This window comes from Thermobia domestica, chromosome 7 (genome assembly GCF_964235325.1).
Source record: "Thermobia domestica chromosome 7, izTheDome1.hap1.1, whole genome shotgun sequence".
Lineage (NCBI taxonomy): Eukaryota > Metazoa > Arthropoda > Insecta > Zygentoma > Lepismatidae > Thermobia > Thermobia domestica.
This window is the reverse complement of record NC_137460.1, coordinates 20,771,764-20,795,744: the sequence shown is the minus strand read 5'-3', so window position 1 is coordinate 20,795,744 and position 23,981 is coordinate 20,771,764. Positions and strand designations below refer to the sequence as shown.

At 33.3% G+C, this 23,981-nt stretch overlaps 1 protein-coding gene across 1 annotated transcript in view; it reads right to left on the bottom strand.

Annotated features, from left to right (window-relative positions):
• Positions 1 to 8,011: 8,011 nt before the first annotated feature.
• LOC145689883 (GTPase-activating Rap/Ran-GAP domain-like protein 3) overlaps positions 8,012 to 23,981 on the bottom strand; it is a 641,847-nt gene continuing 625,877 nt past the window's right edge. Inside the window, exons 21-23 of the mRNA XM_081764181.1 lie at positions 17,311 to 17,429; positions 13,193 to 13,307; positions 8,012 to 10,780 (exon numbers count right to left, since the gene is read on the bottom strand). Coding sequence (XP_081620307.1) covers positions 10,503 to 10,780; positions 13,193 to 13,307; positions 17,311 to 17,429 — 512 coding nt within the window. The 3' untranslated portion in view covers positions 8,012 to 10,502. The remainder of the gene's footprint in view (positions 10,781 to 13,192; positions 13,308 to 17,310; positions 17,430 to 23,981) is intronic.

The window sequence follows — 23,981 nt, the reverse complement described above, 5'->3', positions numbered from 1 at the left end:
TGTGACCGTATTTTTCAGCTTCTCATCACCAAAGCACTGGGATCCTAGAAATTCATGGAAATTCATTGGAAAGCTCCGAGATTGTGAAACGCTGGTTTTCGCGAACTTTTTCATCAATTTTCTGAACCAGTTCATCGGTGACCACTGATGGCCTGCCACTCCTCTCTTCGTCATGAATGTTTGTTCGTCCATTTTTAACTAAGCAAACTCATTCATGAAAAACTCCTTCACTCATCACTCTTGGTCCATACATGGCACAAAGTTCCGGATGAATCTCTGCTGCCGAATATTGTTTTGCCGTACGAAAACGTATAACAGCTAACACTTAGCACTTGGCGGGGTTTTCTATTGCAGCACACATTTTGAGACACTACAAAAGTGAAACTAATGATCAGACAACTTTCACTCTACCACGGCTGGTTGTAGGCTGATCTACCGCGCACGTCTGTCCAAAAATGGTAGCGCTGCCCCCACTACTTCATGCAGAGTGACCAATCGGATGTTACTTTCTGAACGCGCATCGTAGCGGAAGGCCAAGTATGATATCTACATTTGTACAGGCAAGCAAATTACGTTTTGAATTAAATTTAAAATACTTTCAGCTCACTGGTGAAAACGAAATATACACTGTTAAATAAAGAATTTTGAATTTAGCAATTATCAACTTTTTCCAGCATGTAGTTGCAGTGTGACTAACTACAGAAGGAAAAATCAGAAAATAACCAAAATGTGGTATATCATGTTTTGAGATCCTTGTATAGATCCTTGAGATCCTTCATATTTTAAAATTACTGTTTTTTCAATTTTTTATTATTACTATTACTACTACTATTACTACTACTACTACTACTACTACTTATTATTATTATTATTATTATTATTATTATTATTATTATTATTATTATTATTATTATTATTATTATTATTATTATTATTAATTTACATAATTATACATATACACGTTTTTGTCTTCCTTTACTATTCCTTATTACCATTTCTTGCAGTGTAGTTTCATATTTCTTCGCTAAACCCTCTCTACCTCCAACATGGCGACATTATGTTACTGATTTCCAATATGGCGCCTACATGGACATTCAACATCTACTTTTTATTCTCTAATTTTTCTTTTCTTTTGTTTATACTTTTTCTTATCTGACGAAATAATTAGTGATAGCCTTATAGTGTCCTTCTTTTTAAGTTTGTTATTCTATAATGGTTTTACTATTTTCTGGCAGGTAATTACTTGTATCTAAAAGTTTGTACTCACTTCAGTATAACAGTATATTATACAATAACAACCCATTGCTACTTTTGTACAGGCTATAAGGAAACAAAACACTAAAAATGATTATGTGTTAAGATAGGTAACAGAGGTAGAAATACAAAAAGGCGGTCACCACGGCAACGAGCAGGATATCACGTTCCCAGTCTATATTTAGTACTACGTCTATTACTAGCTTAAAATCTTTTTACCTTAGTATACGAACTTTCTCACAGTGTATGTACAGTCTTTTTTCTTTTTTTTTTAACTTCAAAGTTAGTTGGATGGTAGGTACTTATTTCTAGCATATTATCGATAATTAATTATCAATATATAAGTTTACTTTGCATAACACGTAAATTTAAATCAATGTTAAAGTTAACTTTAAAAATTAAACTATTTAAGAATTGTATTTTAGTTTCAATAGTGCTTTTCGTATTTTGTATTCGTTTTCTATATTTTCTTTTTATTTTTTAAAAAACTATTAACAATTATTAACAAGATTATTAAATGATAACTTCCACAGCTTGCTTCAAACTTGTAAATTTGACCAACACGTTTTCAATGAGACAAGAATAAAATTCTTTACGTTTTAGTAGCCTCCGGCTAGCGCGCGCAATTTAGGTGTACGTCTTACCATGATCAAATTCTGTATGTACTGCAGCAGCCTCGAATATAAACCCAATATTCTCCCTGAGAACACACAGACACACACACTTGTTTCATCGCTCCTGCCATTGCTGGTAATAACGCTAAAAAGTCCTGTTTTGTTATGTTCCAAAGTTCAGCCGTCGCGTTAGTTTGGATGTCTTCTACAGTGGCAAAACGACTCGCAGAAACGAACATTCCCCTCCACTTACCAACCTCCCTCTCACTGGATTTAGCACCAGCGGATTTTTGGCTCTTCCCCAAGATCAAAAAGACCCTCAGAGTTAATCGTTTCGCCACCTTATAAGTCATCCAAACCAACGCGACGGTTGAACTTCGGAACATACTAAAACAGGATTTTCAGTATTATTTCAAGCAACGCCAGGAGCGGTGGAACAAGTGTATGTGTTCTCAAGGAGTCTATTTTGAAGGTAATTAAGTGAATGTGTACCTATATTGTGGTAATAAAAAGTTTCAATAGCAGGAGCAGTGGAACAAGTGTATGTGTTCTAAAGGAGCCTATTTTGAAGGTAATTAAGTGAATGGATACCTATATTGTGGTAATAAAAAGTTTCAATAACAGGAGCAGTGGAACAAGTGTATGTGTTCTCAAGGAGCCAATTTTGAAGGTAATTAAGTGAATGTGTACCTATATTGTGGTAAAAAAAAAAGTTTCAATAGCAGGAGCAGTGGAACAAGGGTATGTGTTCTCAAGGAGCCTGTACCTATATTGTGGTAATAAGCAGTTACAACGAAATTTCGGAAATGTTTGACTGCTCCTCGTATAAAAGCAAAAATCACAAATATTTTACTTTCCAGGAAAAAGATATAACAGATTGTCCTGACTTTTCTACCATCAATGATTTACTTATTCTAAAAGGAAAAATCTAACATAAATAGCGGTTCAGAAATAAAGGATAATAAAAATACACGAAATTGAAGCTCAATAAAAGACGATCAATTTGTTTATTGAAATAGGACATTTGTTTTCATTTTTCTATTTGAAAATAGTTCCATGTCGACAGTGCACTATTATTTGTTATTGTAAGATACGTAACGAATTGTAACTTTCAAGTACTCTTTTCTATGAACGTGTCAATTTAATGCTCGGGAAGGCAGGCTCCTAGTTTCTTATGAGTTACATCTTAAGATTAGGTTAGAACTTACCTAATTTTAGAATAAATATTTGAAGGGATGGCTGAGATGACATCCATTTAGCTTCTAAATTTAATCCAGGTATTTATAGATTTAAGATCTAATCCTTTATATTTTAAGCTAAGTATATATGTATATCTAAAAGAACTTTCTTGCACCGAACCAGATAATTCAGAAGAACATGACAGTCCCCAGCGACAATTAAGCATTGTAGCAAACAGCAACTTAAAATCCGGATGTTTAAAATACGGTGATTTGCATGTGATAAGTCTCTTTTCTTGGTTTCAGAGGTCCATTGCTTCTTTTTTTGAGACAAAGAAGATCATCGTATATTTGTATAGTTTTAGCTTTTCACACAGGTAAAAACTGACGATAGTTTCGTTTAGTTCTAACCTAAAATTTATCTTAGTTCCACACCTGATTTTAATATCCAGAGTGGAGAATGGTACCGAAAATTAATCTGACACACTCAATCAAGAAGATATTTACTTTCTTAGTATTTAAAAATGTATTCGACCATTCGTCATTTTAGTACATTCTTTTATCTTTTTAAATATTGAAAATATCAGTTTTGAAATTTATTTGTGTACTGATCACAAAGAATGTAGAGCAGTGGAGATGTGACAGGACTGAATAGCACTGATAAAGACTGACAAAGTTGTGCTTTTTATCGATATATTGATAGGTAGCATTGTACTTTGTTTATTTATTCTTTTTTTTTAATTCGGAAAGTGTTACAGAAACACTTATCTTTCTCCAATAAATAATTCTGATTTATTTTAGGTATCGGTTGCTGACATAATTTTATGTTATGAAGTTGGTGTTGGTTTTGTTTTAGATGTTTGAAAAGCTTGAAAGAAGGTAGTTGTTTCTAGCGTTTTGGATATGTAGGATAGATAGGTATTTTTGATAGAAGAGTTTCGTTTCACTTACTATAATTTTCGTTGCAGTTATAGTTTTAATCTTCAATATCTCCAACCTTCATGTTAGGGAACAATTTTGATTGAAACGTGCTGTACTTGTATTCATTATGCACATTTCATTCAATATTTTAATTGTTACCTGCTTTAAGTGTCTCAATCATTTTCTTTTCACGACTCTCTTACAATTTCAATAACGCACTTTGTGTCATATTCCGCTGTGTTAATGATTTTCCAAAATGCCTTCTAGGTGGGTAAAATTCAGTAGTTTTTATAATTGCTGTCGTCGTACTGATTTCTTCACATAATCCCAACTTACCTTTTTTAACCTAATTTTTTTCTCTTTCTGACCTTGATAATGGCCGCGTAATACCATAGAAATAATAGGAAAATACTTTTCCTTTTGCATTCAACGAAACTGTAACTACGTTTTAATTACATTTTTTGTTTGCATTTTCTCCCATAATGTATATATTTGCAACAATTCAGAATACATTCTTAAAAATCAAGTGGTTCACATTAAGAATATAGTTCATATTATATTTGTAATAATAAATTAAATTATTACTAATGATATTTATTGCTAATGAGCCAAAATAAACTTTGATTAAAAGAAAGCTTTTTTTCTGCGTTTATATTTGAATGTTACGAAGCTAAATACTTTAATACTTTATTGATATATCCAAGGATTTTAAACGCATTATATAGGATACAGAAAATTATAAATTCTCTTTGCTTATACAATATATGGCTCAAAAATGAAATAGATATTCCTCCATGTCAGACTGACAAGGAAAATGTACAAAAGGAAATTGGAAGGAGGACAAATTAAATATGACATTTTTCAAAGGAAGTGCAAGGGTTCATTCTTGTACAACTTGGATGAATAATATTTGGGTAGAAAATAGATCTTCCCTCTGTTTCAACGCTGACATTTATTTTGACAGTGAAAGCGAATTGTATTGGTAACGACGATAAAAATCATGAGTGAATCGAACTTTTGAACCTTTTGTTTAGATAGTTCGAATAATACAGTACAAGAATGTTTACTGTTAGGCGGATTGCAAACAAAATATAGTTTCAAGTGGTTTCCCATTTATCCAGTGGCACACGTAGGGAAGAGTAACATATAAACCTAATCTATCTGATGATAAAGAAGATCAAGACGGGATCAGCGATGAAATAAAGAAAGCGTTTGCCAATCCCATCTAAAGCTTCTGAAATGGTTGAAAATTTAAAAAAAGCTTATTGAATGTCAATCACATTGTTGCAAATACAAATGAAACAGAAAATCTATTGACCGTTTGCATGAATTGCCCTCTTTCAAATTAAGAATTCATTACTATCAAATAAACAGTCTGAGCCTTCGCATTAATTAATTTTCGCAGTCCGTGGTAAGTTTAGATATTTGTTTTTGTACTGATGTTCAATTTCATGCACAAACCCACATGTTTATCAGATATATGTGACCTAAAATTTAACTATTAACATTTTGGTGATACATGACAATTGTATGTTCACAAGAGATCATACGTCAGCAGGAGCCAAAACAGGTTATATAAATAAATAAATATCAAAAAGAGGCATATATTTGGGAATTAAGTATGAAAGAAATCAACCATTATTGATAATTCTTAGAAATTTAACTCATTTTTTTTAAAATAGTGAATTAAATTTATTTAGTAAATAATTCTTTAATTAAAAGAATAAAAAGTTTCAAGAATGGTGGCTAAGAGGACTTCGACATGTAGAACGAAAAAATGACGACTGTGTGCGGAAAAAGAATTAGAGAACTAACGAAGAGATGACAACTGTGTGGGAAAAATAATTAGAAAACTAACAAAGAAATGACGACTGTGTGGGAAAATGAATTAGAAAACTAACAAAGAAATGACAACTGTGTGGGAAAAAGAATTAGAAAACTAACAAAGAAATGACGACTGTGTGGGAAAAAGAATTAGAAAACTAACGAAGAGATGACGACTGTGTGGGAAAAAGAATTAGAAAACTAACGAAGAGATGACGACTGTGTGGGAAAAGAATTAGAAAAGTAACAAAGAAATGACGACTGTGTGGGAAAAGAATTACAAAACTAAGAAAAAGATGATGACTGTGTGGGAAAACGACTTAGAAAACTAAGAAAGAGATGACGACTGTATGTGAAAACGAACTAGAAAACTAACAAAGAAATGACGACTGTGTGGGAAAAAAGAATTAGGAAACTAACAAAGAAATGACGACTGTGTAGGAACAAGAATTAGAAAACTAACGAGGAAATGACGACTGTGTGGAAAAAAAGAATCAGAAAACTAGAAGTATCTGGTAAAAGAAAGAGGGAAAGACCAAAGATGAAATGGAAGGACAAGATTGAAGATGATATAGGGGAGAAGGGGATGGAGAATAGAGAACGCTTAGGATAGCGAATCATGAAAGAAAATATAAAGACGTGAAGCTGACCCCATATAAAAACGGGAAAAGGCGGAGATAAAGAAAACAAAGATGAAGACGTAAATATTTCCTTATTTATAACTAAAATGAAATCTTAACGTTCCACTGTTTTAAGGTAAAGAGTGTACAGATAATTAATGCGAATAAAAATGATTAGAAAGAATTGATGAACAAGGGAGAGAAAGTCAGAAAATCCGTGAAATGCCGCGAACATGATTTGCCCAATACAGACTTACAGGGCGTATGAGATCGAAATAAGAAATTTTCCTATCAGAGGTGAACATTCTACCAGTAATCCATCGTGTTCAAATTAAAGATATGGATTTTGAAAAAGCGTTGTTCAAAACAGAAATTGAATTAATAGTAAGAAAATAATATAACATTCAAATTCGAGAAATGGAGTTTTAAAACTTCGTCCAAAACACATATTCAATCAGAGGATAATCCTTCATCCAAATTCAAGAAATGAGTTTATAAAACTTTGTCCAAAAGACCATTTGAATTAATAACCAGAGGATTAACTCTAGTTTAAACCCAAGAAATGACTTTTTAAATCTTTATGTCAAAGACAAGTTGAAACAACAATTAGAGGATAACCCATGCAGTACCTTTTTTTATATTGTTTGCTCGATTATTGAGAGCGTTTTATTTTACATCTTTTTCCAATAATGAACTAAACATAACATTAGAAAGAGTCCATGGACAACTCCCTCATCATGGATTTAAGTTTGTCTTTCAGCAAAGTATCAACATACATATCCTGAATTTGATCAGTGGCGTACGCAAAAGGGGTGTGTTTTAGCACCCAAGTTCATATGGTTTCAAATGATAAAATACGTCTTTTAATATGGTAAACGCTTAGCTTACTCATGGGGGGGAGTGTTAAAACCGCGAACTCTCCCTCGCGTACGCCACTGAATTTGACTACCTTATTGTGAATATTGTAGCTCTGGCTTCTTAAAAATACATTGGAAAGACAGAGGAAATTACATTTACTTAAATTTTTAAGTTAATTTTCCAAACTATAAATTGAGGTCATACTTTAAAAAAAAAAAAAAAAAGCCAGTGGAATAAACGCCTTTGTTTATAAGTTGGAATCTGTGTCTGAAGCTAATTTGAATTAATATATATTGTGGACTATCATGAAATAAAGTGCAAGTGTATGTAAATGTTTATATATTTACTGTGTATATGTCGTTACTACACCACGACCGTACGCAAGGAAATATTTTGAGGGTTTAAATCTTCTCAATTTACAGGTTCCAAATTCTTAAATAGTTTGAAATCTTGTTTGAGATAACCTACCATGCAATCAGAAAAGGAACGTGCCTTCAACTCCATCAGGTCATAGTTCCAATATTCCACTTATATTTCGGCCCGTATTGTTGGCCTTTTTTGAAGAACAAGAGAAAAGCTTTGTCAGTAGGGAAAAATATTGGGGGGGGGGTGGGGGGGGAGAAGAAAAATCACGTAGTTCATCTCAGTGTTTGTACAAAAACTTGTGTACTTGTAGCCTTTCTGAAGCGGACAACGTCCGTAAGTTGGAATCCGCTAGAAGGATAGATACAAATAAGTTTATTGTACCAATTCCAAACGTCTGTTTCTATTTTCAGCCCTATATTACCTATTGACATTATTTCAGTTTTAACCATCTTCACACCTTTTCTTCACTAAAGAGTTGTAATACATTCTTCACACTTTTTCTTCACTAAAGAGCTGTAATACATTAGAAACATAAGATGAATATTGGAACTAGTCCAAGAAACGGCGAATATGTTCATTTTCTGCATATTGAGAAAACACACTAGCATACGTGTGTTTCACTTGACTTAATTTTCAGTTTAGCGTTCCATTCAGCAGCAAGGCTATACGAGACATGGACTTACAGCTTAAAGCGAGATCCGAATACATGAACTCCCCTCGGGAACTAAAGTGGGAGCTCCATAACTGTGTTGTATCACATATTAAACAGTATTTTTCTTTTAAATGATATTTTTACTATTAAGACACAACTTGCTCTAGGTTATTTATCAAATTTCTGAGAACGGCCCTGATATACACCATGAGAAGTTCCAAATATTAAAAAAAAAAAAAATGAAGTACGCAGACCAATAAGAATTACAACAGCATCAAAGAGATAATCAACATTTTTTTAGTTACTATCACAAGATTTAAACATTTAAATTACCTTATAAAATATATATATATCATATAGATATTTATGGATATATATGTATATAGTTTTTAATACTATAAATTTTCCTTGAAACAAAACATGAAGCACGCATGCATGTGCTAAACAAAATGTCTTTCCTGTAATACTTTTTTTTAAGCCTCCACAAACAACATTTAGAATATATATGTATACATATTTTAGAAACTCTAAACATGATATTTTTTAATAATACTTTACGAACACAAAAATAAGTTTTTATTTAATGTATATATACAAGATGTAACGGGAGATAATGCAAATACTGCGGTAGATGATTGTACGTGACTAGTACATGGTAAAAGGTCATGAACATACATTGCGAAACGCTTAGTTTTCGAGTAAATTGGGGAAAAGGAGGAACAACGATAGACATCACGTACGCATTCACTCATTTATAACTAGTAGTACCATTAATGCATACGAACGTGTACAAATGCAGTGTGAAGTCTTCTGCCACGTAAGCCTAGATCCTATGCTGCACGCCAAGTAGCGAGACCCTGATACCAGATCCATGTCCTGTGCGTCAGTTGTGTGAGTGAGTGCGGACAAGTCAGTGTTGTGTGCAGCGTTATGTCTTCAGGTTAATGGTGGGATTTTTGAACATCTACTCCACACTGGGATGTACTAATTGGTGGCTGGACTCTTTGTGTCACATCAGGTACATTGTGTTTCTATCTTGTTTTCTCATTGTGTTTTCGCATTCATGGTAATGTTATATATTGGTACATATCACTTGTTGGTATACGTATTCTTATTTGTCGTTTTTCCGGCAGAATCCTTCACATTGCATTTATATTTGTTCGTATGCATTAATGGTATTACTAGTAATAAATCGGTGAATACGTACGTAGTGTTTTCCGTTATTACTCCTTTTCCCAAATTTACTCGAAAACTAGGCGTTTCGCGATATATGTTCATGTGAACTTTTTTCTTCATGTAATAGTCACGTACAATCACCTATCGCAGTATTTGCATTAGCTCCCGTTACAGCCTGTATATTCATATAAGACGGAGTGAGCACTAGAAATAACACTAAGCAGATATTTATTACGATACTTTTTACCCCAATATGGAGCAGAATACATACTTTAAATATACCATTAAACATGTAGTAACTTTTTGTTATTATTTAGTACTTTAATGCTAGACTAAAAGGAGATTTTGAATTTTTAATAACACACTTTCTTTGTTCTCTAGGAACATTATACATGTATGTATGTTTTATATATATACAACGTAATTATATAAGTACTTTGTGTTTATTTTATTTTTGGCATGTATTCTTTGGTCATTTTTTCTGTTTGTGTTAAAAGCAAACTTTTCTGAGAAATTGTGTAGCAATCTTTAAATGTTCAAAACGATCTGTGGTAAGCTTCAGAAAATAGCTTATTTTTAAAGTATGCTGATATCATTTATCTTCGGATCAGATTTAATACATATATTTAGTACATAACCTTATATTTAAAGATTTTTTTTAAGATACATACATAATAAACATTTTAACATTCTAAAGTACTGTAACATATTGGTTATACTTTTTTTTTCTTTAGAAAAAATCACACATTTACAGTTCAACGGTAATAGTTTGTACAACAATGTACACCGAAGCAACTAAGTTACTCCAGAAGTGATTATCACAGTTAAGACCCCTATGATTTCTTTTTTCTCTGTTTTTGCTACAAAATGGATTCCTTTATGAGAAAGGAACCCTCCAGTCTTAAAATATGCGGGCCTATGAATGGTACAACAAGTTTGTTTCATTTTTTCTGTTTACTACGAACAGTGCACACAACGGGGGCTCAGTACCGTTGTGTTAGTAGACCAGTGTTCCTGAACAAAATATTGGGTTATTTTATCACTTGTTGGACCGCTCTTGGCACACAGTTAGGAATGGTCCTGGCGGCGTAGGAGATGATGAGCAGCTTCGACTTAAACCACGAGGCATTTCTACTGTTAATAGACCGTCTTGTTGAGGGCTTGATGTTTGAGAGGTTTCTGCCGAGTTTGCTCCTAGTACTGGATCTCCTGATGGAACAGAAGGTGTTGGACAGCGTCTTTCGCACGATGCTCCCATGCCACTTAGTGTGTTCAGAGGAATACGGTAGAGCCGGAATGGTCGAGCCTCTGGTGAAGCTTCATGGTGAAAAAAGAAATATTCAAACAGTTATTTGTTATTTAGGTGTTCGTACCATGTCATATATTTTAGTACACCATCTCATAATAAAGACCAAAGTGAGCGAGAGTGAGGGGAAGTGAGTGTGAGGGAGTTGACTCAGGGTGAGGGAAAGGTCATCAATATTATTTGAGAGTTGAGGTATCAATATTATTTAAGGGTGAGTGACAATAGGGGGCAACAATATTATTCGAACAATAATACTACAATTACTGGAATAACAGAAATATTGCGTGTAAGCAATAATATTACAATTAATTATATTTACTGAAATAATATCAGAAGTATTGCGTGCAAGTAATATTGCTACAATTAAGTACACTTACTGAAATAATAGAAGTATTGCGTGTAAGTAACAATGCTACAATTAAGTACACTTACTGGAATAATAGAAGTATTGCGTGTAAGTAATAATACTATAGTTAATTATACTTACTGGAATAATAGAAATTTTGTGAGTAAGCACGCACAGTAATGTGGTCCCAGTTCAACTGTGTAGGTGTGTGTTCTGCTTTAAAGCTGGGAAGATCGCTGACTCCTAGCTTTAAGAGTACTGCGGTGAAACAACAACAACAAGAAAGATCTTTGAGTATTTGTGAAAAAGCATCGTTAATATAATTAATAATCATTGGTTGTTCACGACTTTTTTTGAGAAGTACGTAGTTTTGTTTATTGTAGTTTAGAAGTATGGGGAATAGAGAATAGTTTACCTTTTCAACAAAGAAAGGCTACAAATAGTTTTGTTTATTGGTGTTTAGAAGTAACGAGAAATGAGGCTACAAATAGTTTTGTTTATTTGGTGTTTAGAAGTAACGAGAAATAAGGCTATAAATAGTTTTGTTTGTTGGTGTTTAGAAGTAAGGGGAAATAGAGAATAGTTTACCTTTTTAAGAAAGAAATGTTACAAATAGTTTTGTTTATTGGTATTTACAAGTAACCAGAAATAAGGCTACAAATAGTTTTGTTTATTGGTGTTTAGAAGTAAGGGAAAATAGAGATAGTTTACCTTTTAAACAGAGAAAGGCTACAAATAGTTTTGTTTATTGGTGTTTAAAAGTAACGAGAAATAAGGCTACAAATAGTTTTGTTTATTGGTATTTAGAAGTAACGAGAAATAAGGCTACAAATAGTTTTGTTTATTGTCGTTTAGAAGTAACGGGAAATAGAGAATAGTTTATCACTTTAACAGTGAAAGGCTACAATATAGTTTTGTTTATTTGTGTTTAGAAGTAAAGGGAAAGAGAGAATAGTTTACTTTTTTAACAAAGAAAGGCTACAAATAGTTTTGTTACTTGTCGTTTAGAAGTAAGGGGAATAGAGAATAGTTTATCTTTTCAACAGAGAAGGGCTACAAATAGTTTGTTTATTGGTATTTAGAAGTAACGAGAAATAAGGCTACAAATAGTTTTGTTTATTGGTATTTAGAAGTAACGAGAAATAAGGCTACAAATAGTTTTGTTTATTGTTTAGAAGTAACGGGGAATAGAGAATAGTTTATCACTTTAACAGTGAAAGGCTACAATGTAGTTTTGTTTATTTGTGTTTAGAAGTAAGGGGAAAGAGAGAATAGTTTACTTTTTTTTAACAAAGAAAGGCTACAAATAGTTTTGTTACTTGTCGTTTAGAAGTAAGGGGAATAGAGAATAGTTTATCTTTTCAACAGAGAAGGGCTACAAATAGTTTGTTTATTGGTATTTAGAAGTAACGAGAAATAAGGCTACAAATATAGTTTTGTTTATTGGTATTTAGAAGTAACGAGAAATAAGGCTACAAATAGTTTTGTTTATTGTCGTTTAGAAGTAACGGGGAATAGAGAATAGTTTATCACTTTAACAGTGAAAGGCTACAATGCAGTTTTGTTTATTTGTGTTTAGAAGTAAGGGGAAAGAGAGAATAGTTTACTTTTTTAACAAAGAAAGGCTACAAATAGTTTTGTTACTTGTCGTTTAGAAGTAAGGGGAATAGAGAATAGTTTATCTTTTCAACAGAGAAGGGCAACAAATAGTTTTGTTTATTGGTGTTTAGAAGTAACGAGAAATAAGGCTACAAATAGTTTTGTTTATTGGTGTTTAGAAGTAAGGGGGAATAGAGAATAGTTTATCTTTTTAATAGTGAAAGGCTGCAAATAGTTTTGTTTATTGGTGTTTAGAAATAACAGAGAATAGAGAGTACAGTAAGTCTTCAAAAGTTATTTTTCAAACTTTCGGCGGTTTCTTGGTCTAAAAGGAGATTCTCGATAGATGTTTATTACAAGAACGTTTTTCTTTCACTTGGTGTGAGGCATCTTGGAAGTTTGGCATCATCTTCTCAGCACCTTGTATATAACGACGAACCATATTATATATAAATGAAAATGGTATAGTGTCACTTACTGTGAGGTGAAGAAGGTGGTGAAACACTGGAGTCTTTCTCTACTCTGTCCACTTGAAGCCGTTCCTGCTTAGCCTGGAAGAACTCGGGTGCAGTCGTAGCAAAATAGATGTCATTCTGAAAAGAAGCAAATAGCAAAATCAAATGAGGTCCTAGTTTTCACTAGAAAACGAAGGAAATAAAACAGTTTGCCAATTTTTTTTTAACTAGTTGTGTTGTCTTCCAGCAACGTTTATATATAGTATATTTAAGGGAACTAAAGTTAATAACAATTCTCAGGAAGGGAAGAATAACAATTACTAAGTTGACTTAAAAATATAGCAAATAGTTTCAATAAAAGTTTTATAAATTTTTTAGCATAATTACACTAACAGGGGACACCGTAGTGTAGTGGTTAAAACATTGGAGTTACGTCCGTGTGATCTCGGGTTCGATTCCCGACCGATGCTTCCCAATTTTCTGCGTCATCCCAGCGTCGTGAGGCAAACTGGGGAATCACGTGAAAACAAGTCGTGACGTCAGAAAGTTCCTGATGCACCTGTTAGGAACAGGGCGTCGCAGTTCGCTGACCACGTGTTCGCCGCTAGGCTAAACATAGTTCAGTCATTTGCTAACAGATGGCGCTGAGGTAGGTTTAGGACCACAATCTTCGCTGTTACGCTAAATGTTTTTTTTTTTTTATTATTATTTTAATTACAATAAGAACATTTCTCCAACGTTGACACCCCATCGGCTCAAGAAATAAAATACAGAAAGAAGTAAAGGGAATCAAAGAACAAAAATAAGCAGAGGTCTTTCTCAGTTTTCACATCATAAACAATATCTGTTACATATATATATTTGTAACATTATTATATCTGTTACATATATAATTAATTTTTCCATTTATACTACCTATGTAGTACTTTTCCACAGAAACTGAAACTATTAAAAATAAATAAAACCCTTATATGAAAGGAGCAAAAGGTAAGATGTCAATAAACACACATCAGCCACAGTATTATCAACATTCTCAAAAATACTCGAGACAATTTGTTGACAAATAAATTCCGCACAACGTGAATTCGTGGAAGAAAAGCATTATCAAATATCGGTAAAATGTATTGAAAGTATATTATTAGTAATTACTTATCGACTATATGGCCTATAATGTAAATTATCAAATTAATTAATTATCAATAATTAATATAATCTAATTTATAATAATTATAAATTAATTAATATAACCTAGTAATGTTCTTCGGTCATTTTTTCAATATTTCGACTGTGACATTTGGATACTCATCTTCAGGGGCACATAATGGCTTAATCCATACTATTACAATACTTTTTTTTTTTTTTTTTTTTTTTAAGTCTCAACAGTGCAGTGGTAATTTAATATTTTACGCAGAAATTTTTCGATACCTATAGTTACCTGCCTTTTCCAACATGTTACAAGTTGCTCTTAATGTGCATATATATATATATATTCTGAAAAAAGTAATAAAGAAACTATTTTCTAACTGATTTAAGCGCTACTTCAACTTCACATGATACAAAAGTTGCTATATGGACAATCTTAGCTTTTCTGGCATATATTTAGTAATGTACGATTGTAAACACGCTTATATCGGTATGACAGAAAGAAACGTGGCAATGAGAATCAAAGAACATTATAAGGGACTCGCTGTTTTAGTATTATCCAAACATTTGGCTTTCTCTACGTGCACCATTAATAAGGTACAGTTGCTCCGTAAGACCGACCTCTTTACAAAGAGAAAACTCTACGTCTGACTTCTAGTTTATGAGAACTAGGGAGCCGGAATTAAATCTCGACCAAGGACCCCAAGGGTTACTAGAAAAGTTGGAATTATATTATTAAGCTGAGACACAAATTTTTCCATACTACAATTTTTTTTCTGCAATTTTTCATAAATGCAAAAAAGTAACTATACGGTTTACTACTATAAATTACAATGGCAAATGTATATATATATATACATTTGCCATTGTAATTTATTATATATATTTAAAAGTGATTGTTGAAGATTATAGAAGTTTTTGCAGAGACTTGAGAAGTCGTTTCCAGCGAGGAATCTATGAGAAACTGATTAAATAAACATTTAAAGTCCCACTCGATTTAAGTTTCGAAAGATATAATTCTCCGAAGAAGTTCACAGAACTAAAATATTAGGATAAAAATAAATAACACTATGCCTAGGCCTTTACGCAAAATTATTATTTTTTTCTTTATTATAAAAGAAAGTAAGCTGGGAGTACTTCAAGGTATCATTGTAGGCTCTTTACTATTTTTATGATATGTGAAGAATTGTTTAGAATGTGTAGAAACCAGAGCAATAATTGAATTTACAGACATATAATTAATTATAAAAGACAAAAAACTAAACACACTGCCAAAAAAAAAAAAAAGAAGAAGAAACGCCACTATATAAGAAATATGAACATAGTTTGAAGCATCTTTTATGTTTGAAAAGAAAATCATTAGAATGAAAATTCACAAAAAATCCAGTTCTGAGTGTAAACACTGTTTTTGAAACAGGTTATATTAACAGTCTAGAGTAGTCTAGAGTGATATCTTGGTATTTGCATCAAAACCGAGATAGTGTCTGTAAAAATGTAGAGATAAGAGAAACGATATGCGTATATCAGTACAATGTAGGAAATACAGAACATTTTTTTTCATAAGGACCGTTTTAACAAAACTCAACAAAAACAATTTTTTTTTCAAAATGTGTTTTTTAACTGATTCTGGTACTTTAATGTGAGCTTCACACAATGGCTAACAGAAAATATTTGCCGAAATAGAATATTTGCCGTTGTAAAAGGTACCTGAATATATCAAATTTTCACAAAACTCGATATTTCTATTTTTCAAGATTCTACGAAACTCAACTAATCCATCTTTTATACAGTATGGTTGAAACTAAGAACATAATTTTAAAAAATGAAATTTAATAGTACTGCACTAGACTAGGGCACAATGCCTTTTTCAAAATACTTACTTTGCTTCACCGATAGACGTTGAGTGCTTAAATCTGGAAAGGGACGTGTTTCAATAAATGTTTGAAACACCTCAACTTCCATCAGTGAATCATGTTTTAAGCAAAAACAAAGCTAATGACGTAACGAAGTTGATGTCTTATTTTGACAATGATTCAGAGGAAAGAAAAGAGTTCTATTCAAAAGTTGCAAAAGAGAATGCTAGTGATACTGAAGACAAAATTGTGTGTTATTTAGAACCTTTTACATTAAAGAGGACTGTGTTCCTGTATTGTTTTCACACAGCATTAAAAATCTCAACATTGTATTCTGTACTATTGCTTTGGTTGTCATTTGAATGTATTACTATGAGTTTCATAATAGGTTTAAGATGTGAGAAACAGATTTTGTTACTGTGGAAACTTCTGTTCATGTGTTAAAACAAAAATATAAATTTACTAATACATTGTTAACTTCTTATTCTGATGTTATCTACAAAATGTAATATACTTATGAGCCCATTGAATTTAATTATTAATATTTATAACACGAAGCTTAATAAAATAAGGAAGAAACATGCACGAGAAAGTGGATATGTTGAGTTTTGTAATTTTTTTAAAAAAAAAAAAGTAATTTGTAACTTTTTTTCTTCAATAAAGGCCATTAGTGATTAACTTCAATTATTCCTTCATCAATCCTTATCTACATTGGTGACCAGTATTACATTTTTGAAACCATTTGAATCAATGATATTGAGTACAACTTAAAAATACCTCTCCTGTAAAATTTTGTATATGGCGTTTGTTGAGTTTTGTTAAACGGTCCCTAATTCAAACACTAACAAAAGTAAAAACATTGAGAAACTAATACAAAGATGATTTATTCAAACAAACGAATTCTCACGATGTTGAATTTTTAACGTTATTAGGGCTTTTCTACAATACTAATAGATTTTTATCCTGCACAAACAAAATTATTACCAGAACAATAAAAACACAATAGTTATGGTCTTTTGAAGCATCATAATTAAATAGTAGTTAAGTAATTACCAAAGTAACTACTATATCTTACTTAATGTATCTTGTAAGTAAAAGACGACAACAAAACATTCCTAGAAAAAAAAAAAATAGTAACAAATTACCTTTGAAGTGATGAGCTTAAGTTTTGGCATAACCATCGTTTGGACCAAATTTCCATTTATAATGAGCCGGATCTCCATTGAGTCAGGTGTGAAGGCAAGGATATACGGGAAGGCACACACTACACAATTAAACAATAAAAATAATTACAATAGGAATAAATGCTTAATTACAACCAGGGCCGGATTTCCCAATAGGCCCGGTAGGCCCGGGCCTATGGGTGCAAGCTCCCAGGGGGCGCACGGCCGAGAGAAAAAAAATTAAAAAATATCTAGAAATAAAAATAAATAGCCATAACTTAACATATTTTTGAATTGATTAAAAAATCAGGCTAATTAAGCATTCTGATTTTGAAGTTCATTGGAACAAATAATTGTTGGTAAAGTTCACCAATCTTTTGTTAATACATTAACGGTATTTTGTTAAGCCCAGAACCAAGAAAATTCCTCAAAAAACTTGCAATGATAAAATTGCATCGTGGAGTGGTGTTTAAGCAATTAACATATAAGCCTGATATAATTTTTTAATAAAGGTTTTTAGGAAAGTAACTTTAACCAGACTAGGGGCGGAAAAAATTATTGGGCCTAGGGGCGCCAAAATGCTAAATCCGGCCCTGATTACAACACGAAAGTTACTAAACTTAAAGATTTATGAGTTCTTAATCTTGAAAACAATAGAATAAAACTATTATATACAGGGTATTACAGATCCCTCACATCAAAATAAGAAAAAAGGTTCATATGGACCTGTGCTCAAGAATGGATAGTTTCGGAGTTATAGGGTGCCGAAAATATGAACCAAGTGAACTTTAAAGTTCATAGCTCCACTATTATGGAACTTATTGTAGTCGCGTCAAGACATCACTGAGGAACTAGTATGTGAACTATCCAAATATCCATGTTTAAGAATGCTCCAGTACTTGCACACCAATTTTTAGAGAGACTGTTTGGGATTACTTGTTCGTTCTCCATCTACCTACCTAAAAATTGGTGTGCAAACGCTGGAGCATTCTTATACATGGATATTTGGATAGTTCACATATCAGCTCCTAAGTGATGTCTTGGAGTAGTGGAGATATGAACTTTTAAAGTTCACTTGGTTCATGTTTTCGGCACCCTATAACTCCGAAACTATCCACTTTTGAACACAGGTCTATATGAACTTTTTTTCTTATTTTGATGGGAGGAATCTGTTCCCAAAATACTGTGACACATTTTTGTAATACCCTGTACAACATTTCTCATATTCCATCATATCGCATGCATTTGCTGACATATTCAACAATAAAGTAGCTGAATCTTCAGACATATTGCACAACATATTCCACACTACGACAAAATGATTATCACAAGTTTCTAAACAACAAATGTCTTTTTCCTTTAAATTCATTGCCCAATGCACCTATAATCTTTAACAACTCTGATTCTACCGGGTGTTCAGAAAGTAACTATGCAGTGTCATGTTGTGGTGTGCTAAGTGATAACTGATATGATTTTCAATTAGTAATATAACATTTTCCATTGTTTAACACATTTGAACCATATTTGACCAGGTATTTGTTCAAAGGTCCGGTTTGATTGAAGACCAACATCTTGTGTGACATCATTGTGATCCAGATCATCATGCTGACGATTGAACAAAGAGCGTTTCTGGTGGAGCATGTGTTCCGCAATGGAGACAAGTTTACCTCAGCAGTAGAAGCTACATTTGCAGCAAAATTCCCAGGAGTGAAGATGCCTAACCTCAATGCTGTACGGAACCTCATCACCAAGTTTCGAAAGACCGGATGGGGCGAGTGCACATACCGCCCACAAGGCAGTGAGCTTTTTACAGGACATCTTCGGTGACCGCATCATCTCTCTAGGACTCTGGCCTCCGCGTTCACCTGACTTGCCTCCACCGAATTACTTTCTATGAGGTACGTTGAAGGGAAAGGTCTATGATGGCAATCCGCACACCATACAAGAACTCCAAGCCGCACTGATACGTCACATTCGGAACATCACTCCCGATGTTCTGCACAACGTCTTCAAGAACATGCAGAAACATGTGCAACTGTGTCTTCAAGTGCAAGGTGATCACTTCCAACATCTCTTGTAACTTCCATGATATTAAACTTTAGCTTCGAGTTAATTTCACTTCTTTAAAGTGGTTTATGGAGAATAAAATACGGCAAGTTATGAACTGCATAGTTACTTTCTGAACACCCTGTACATCCAACATATTAAGATGCTTTCCCTAAATTATGATATGTTTTCGTATGCAAGTACCCATCGGAAAGTCATTTAAGGAATAAATATCTTTTGTAGAAAGAATTGGATACAATTTTTTTTTTCTTAAATTTTAATTTTGAACCTTTGTTGAAAGTTCTGAACCTTAAAAGTAACTGCTTCCTACTAGGGATGGCCAATTCCGGAATTTTTACTTTCCGGAATCCGGAAAGTAAAATCGGAAAATTCCGGAATTCGGAAAAATTCCGGAATTCGGAAAAATTCCGGATTTCGGAAAAAATCCGGAATTCGGAAAAAATCCGGATTTCGGAAAAATTCCGGAATTCGGAAAAAATCCGGATTTCGGAAAAATTCCGGAATTCGGAAAAATTCCGTAATTCGGAAAAATTCCGGAATTCGGAAAAATTCCGGAATTCGGAAAAAATCCGGAATTTAGAAAAAATCCGGAATTCGGAAAAATTCCGGAATTTAGAAAAATTCCGGATTTCAGAAAAATTCCGGATTTCGGAAAAATTCCGGATTTCGGAAAAATTCCGGAATTTAGAAAAAATCCGGAATTCGGAAAAATTCCGGATTTCGGAAAAATTCCGGAATTCGGAAAAATTATTTTTTCTTTTTGTAATCCTAAGAATTTTTTTCAAACGCAAACGAACAAATTTCCTTTTTGTAATCCTAAGAATGTATGATGCAAGTTAAGCTGAAACTTACATCCTAAAGTATACACTACTCAATCTTCCCATGGTTAATGAGATGTAGTCCAAAAGTACGATGTACTTCTAATATTTAATTTTTGTTTTACTGTGATATTGTCCAGAGGTAAGACATATATCACACTGAGATAAACAACTTGACATAATGAAGATGTTATCATACGTAGTTTTCCAGAAAATCGTGAGAAACTAATTTTTGTGAAGTTAAAATATGCGTCGCTTGTTGCCAGTGGGATGCAATTGATAACGTTTATGCTGGAATAGTCTTTTTATTATTATTATTATTATTATTATTAATCGTTTATGTACTGTAAAAGAAAAATGTGAACCGTTAAGTAGTAGATTTTATCTGTTGTTTTTTGATATCTTCTAACAGTAATAACAAACTGCTTGTAAATACGCAATGATTATCAAGGACAATGGCATATTAATGTAAGGACTACTCTGCAGACTAGCAATAAACAATAACAGATAAACAATAGTTGCAAAAAAAAAAAAGTAACTAACTTGGGCACGTCAGAATGTTCGCGAGAATATAGGGACGCATTGAGACTAGCAAAGAGCGTGCTATTATCATTACTCAAAGGGCCGTACGATGGAGGCATTAATGTTAATGGCACTAATGAGCACTTACTTGCTCTAACGGTTAACCTCATTTTTGAGATGATTCTTAGAAGTGGGCGTGTTGGCATGCAGTTAGAAGACCTATATCCATTATTTAAAAAGCACACGTTATCTGTGAAGTACTAAAGATTTGCGTCACTATCGAACACTAACGTAGCACTAGCGACGTTTAAAGTCGAAATGGAGTCTGACATAAGTGGCTTGTCAACTTCATGGACATTATATTTTCCTTGAATGAGAGAATTTTGCGCCCAGGAAATTTGCGCCCTACCACAAAAATAGGAAAAAATGCGCTCGCAATATATTTGCACTGGGATGTTTGCGCCCTACCCCAAAAAGAGGGGAAAATGCGCCGGCTATATATTTGCACTGGGATGTTAGCGCCCTACAATTCAACTTATTTTTGTATTGTGTAAAGTAACTTCCACTCACACTTGAACTAGGCTTGCCTATCATCGTCTCAGTGAGTTACTCCATCCGTTATAATATTCCGAACAAATGAAAAAAATACAATTTTAGTTCACTAAAGGGCAATCCATACAAATACAATTTTTCATTATACTACAAAATTTACAAAAAAGTATAAATGACTGATATATAATTATTAATATAATCAAAGAGTATAATTTAATCTACAAAAGGCTGTTTGGCTCTACCCAGATATCTCTGTTCACAATCCTTGCGAGTTGTTTGGCTTTTCAGGACACAAAATATAGAAAAGAAAATGTAAAGTGAATGTAAAATCAGTTCAGTAATATTATCAAGAAAACTATGTACAGTGTGTTTACTTGCTGGAATTCAAACACACAATTGCGTTCAGTCGTTCTTTCAGAAAAAAATTTTCCGGGGGGCACACTTAGTATTCCGGAGGGGGGTCACTGCTGGTACTATTCTATTTATTATTATATTATAGACGTATTATTTTGGTCTCCTCCGAGGGGGCACTCTGAGAGCTCTGGGGAGGCCAGTGTTCCCCCAAAATCATCTCTGGAAGAAGCAGTGATTGCGTTGATCCGTTGTGTTCTTTTGGCTTATATTGAAGTTTATTCTCCCCTTATATAGCCACAATGAAAATAAATCACAAATGGCATGGTTGTGGGGGGAGGATTGTTTATGCTGTAACGTCAGCCCCTCCGAGCAAATGCGTAAGCTCCAATAGGTTCTTTTATTTCGCAGGGCTCAACTTCCTGGTGGAGGTACATCGCAGGCGCAATTTTCCGTTCTTGAGGTAGGGCGCAAATTTCCCAGACGCAAAATTCTCGACATCGTTCGAATGACCTCGGAAAACTATATCTTTTTCAATACTTTTTTATATTCTTTTACTCGAGATTTCTTCATAGCTTCTTATTAAAATACTTACTAATATATCCTCATTTTATTGTCCTAACCAATCAATATGGGTATGTTGTCAGTAAAATATTTAGATTGATCGAGCCTCTGGTGTGTAACCACAGTATTTCATATCATCCCCCCATTAGAAATCTTGGCTAAACGAACCAATATATGTTGCCAATAAAATAGTTTAGAATGATTGAGCCCCTGGTAAATAACCACAGCATTTCGTGACAGACCCCCCCCCTTCCTATTACCATATTCTAGCTACATGCCTGACTCAGCTAATTCTCTACATTCTTTACCAAGCACACATTTTCTAAAGCGGAAAATGCTCTCTAAATACCTAAGCTCATTATTTTCAGCAGATGCACAAATTGGGTAACATTCTATCTACATGAATCTATATATATAAAAGAGAACGTACAAAATCCTTTGTCCGCTCATCACGCTAATACGGCTGAACCAATTTCTTTCATTTTTGGGGGGTTGTTAGGATTTGGACCCTAGATGGTTTTTATCATATCACTTTAATTTTCAATTACCAGTGTCTTGAGATAATTGACCATTCAGGTGTCCATACGTACAAATCCTTTGTTATTAGTTCATCATAGGTAAAAATAAACGTATTTATATGCAACCCGCATGACCGTGTGACTCGGCGGGTTAACATAAATGACAGGCGCTATAATGTTAACATTTACTGCACACTTGAAAGCGAAAAAGTAAAAATTATCTAAGTAACAAAGTTTATTGCGTTCCGGGGTGACCGCAGCGAAGCGGGGCGGGTTAACATAAATGAGAGGCGATATAATGTTAACATTTACTGCAATCTTCTATGGTTTTTATCATATCACTTGAAAGCGAAAAAGTAAAAATTATCTAAGTAACAAAGTTTATTGCGTTCCGGGGTGACCGCAGCGAAGCGGGGTGAACGCTGCTAGTGTTATATATATGTCGATTACTGGAAACCGCTTCTCGCTATCTATTACCATATTTACTATATAATGATTAACGTTAAAACCGGAAATGGTTGATTTGTACCGCTTCCGGTTTGAATATTACATTCATCAGGGAACTCGATTCTTAACTATTGACTCTGTACATCATGGCCAAAATTGATTGGTAATCCATCAGATAGTTCTTGAGACTGTTTGCTTCACTGACGGACAGAATGAATATATGGCTATAGAGTTTTGATAAACTAAATTCGTTAATGAGTGATGATGGAACAAATATAAGAAAGGTAGGCCTTCCACCGGGAAAATTTTCGAACACAAAATTAGCCATCGAAAACCCACATGTCCTGGGTTAGAATACCATAGATGAAAACTCTACCACTGAGTCATCAATCACCCGCTTATTAGTTTTATTAATTATTATATTAATATAAATTAATGAATGCCTGCTTATGTTAATTATTGAACAATTACATTGTACACTTCGTAAAGTCAAAAATTATAAATTTGTATTTACTGTACATACAGTGAGCGCAGAAAGTGTTCGTACACCTATGCTATTGAAACGAGAATGCCTGCGAAAAAGAAACAGAAAATTTAAGAAGTGTAATAACACACACAATATGAATAATGAAAACTAAGCTTTATGAATATATCAATAAAGAACCACAAAGACAAGTTTAATGGTCAGAAAGTAAATAAATTCCGTAGAAAGTGTATAGAGTAGACGCAAAAAGTGATCGTACACCTGACGTACGAATACGAAACAAAGATACCACAACTGGGGTTCACTAGTATTCACCTGAGTATACACCTC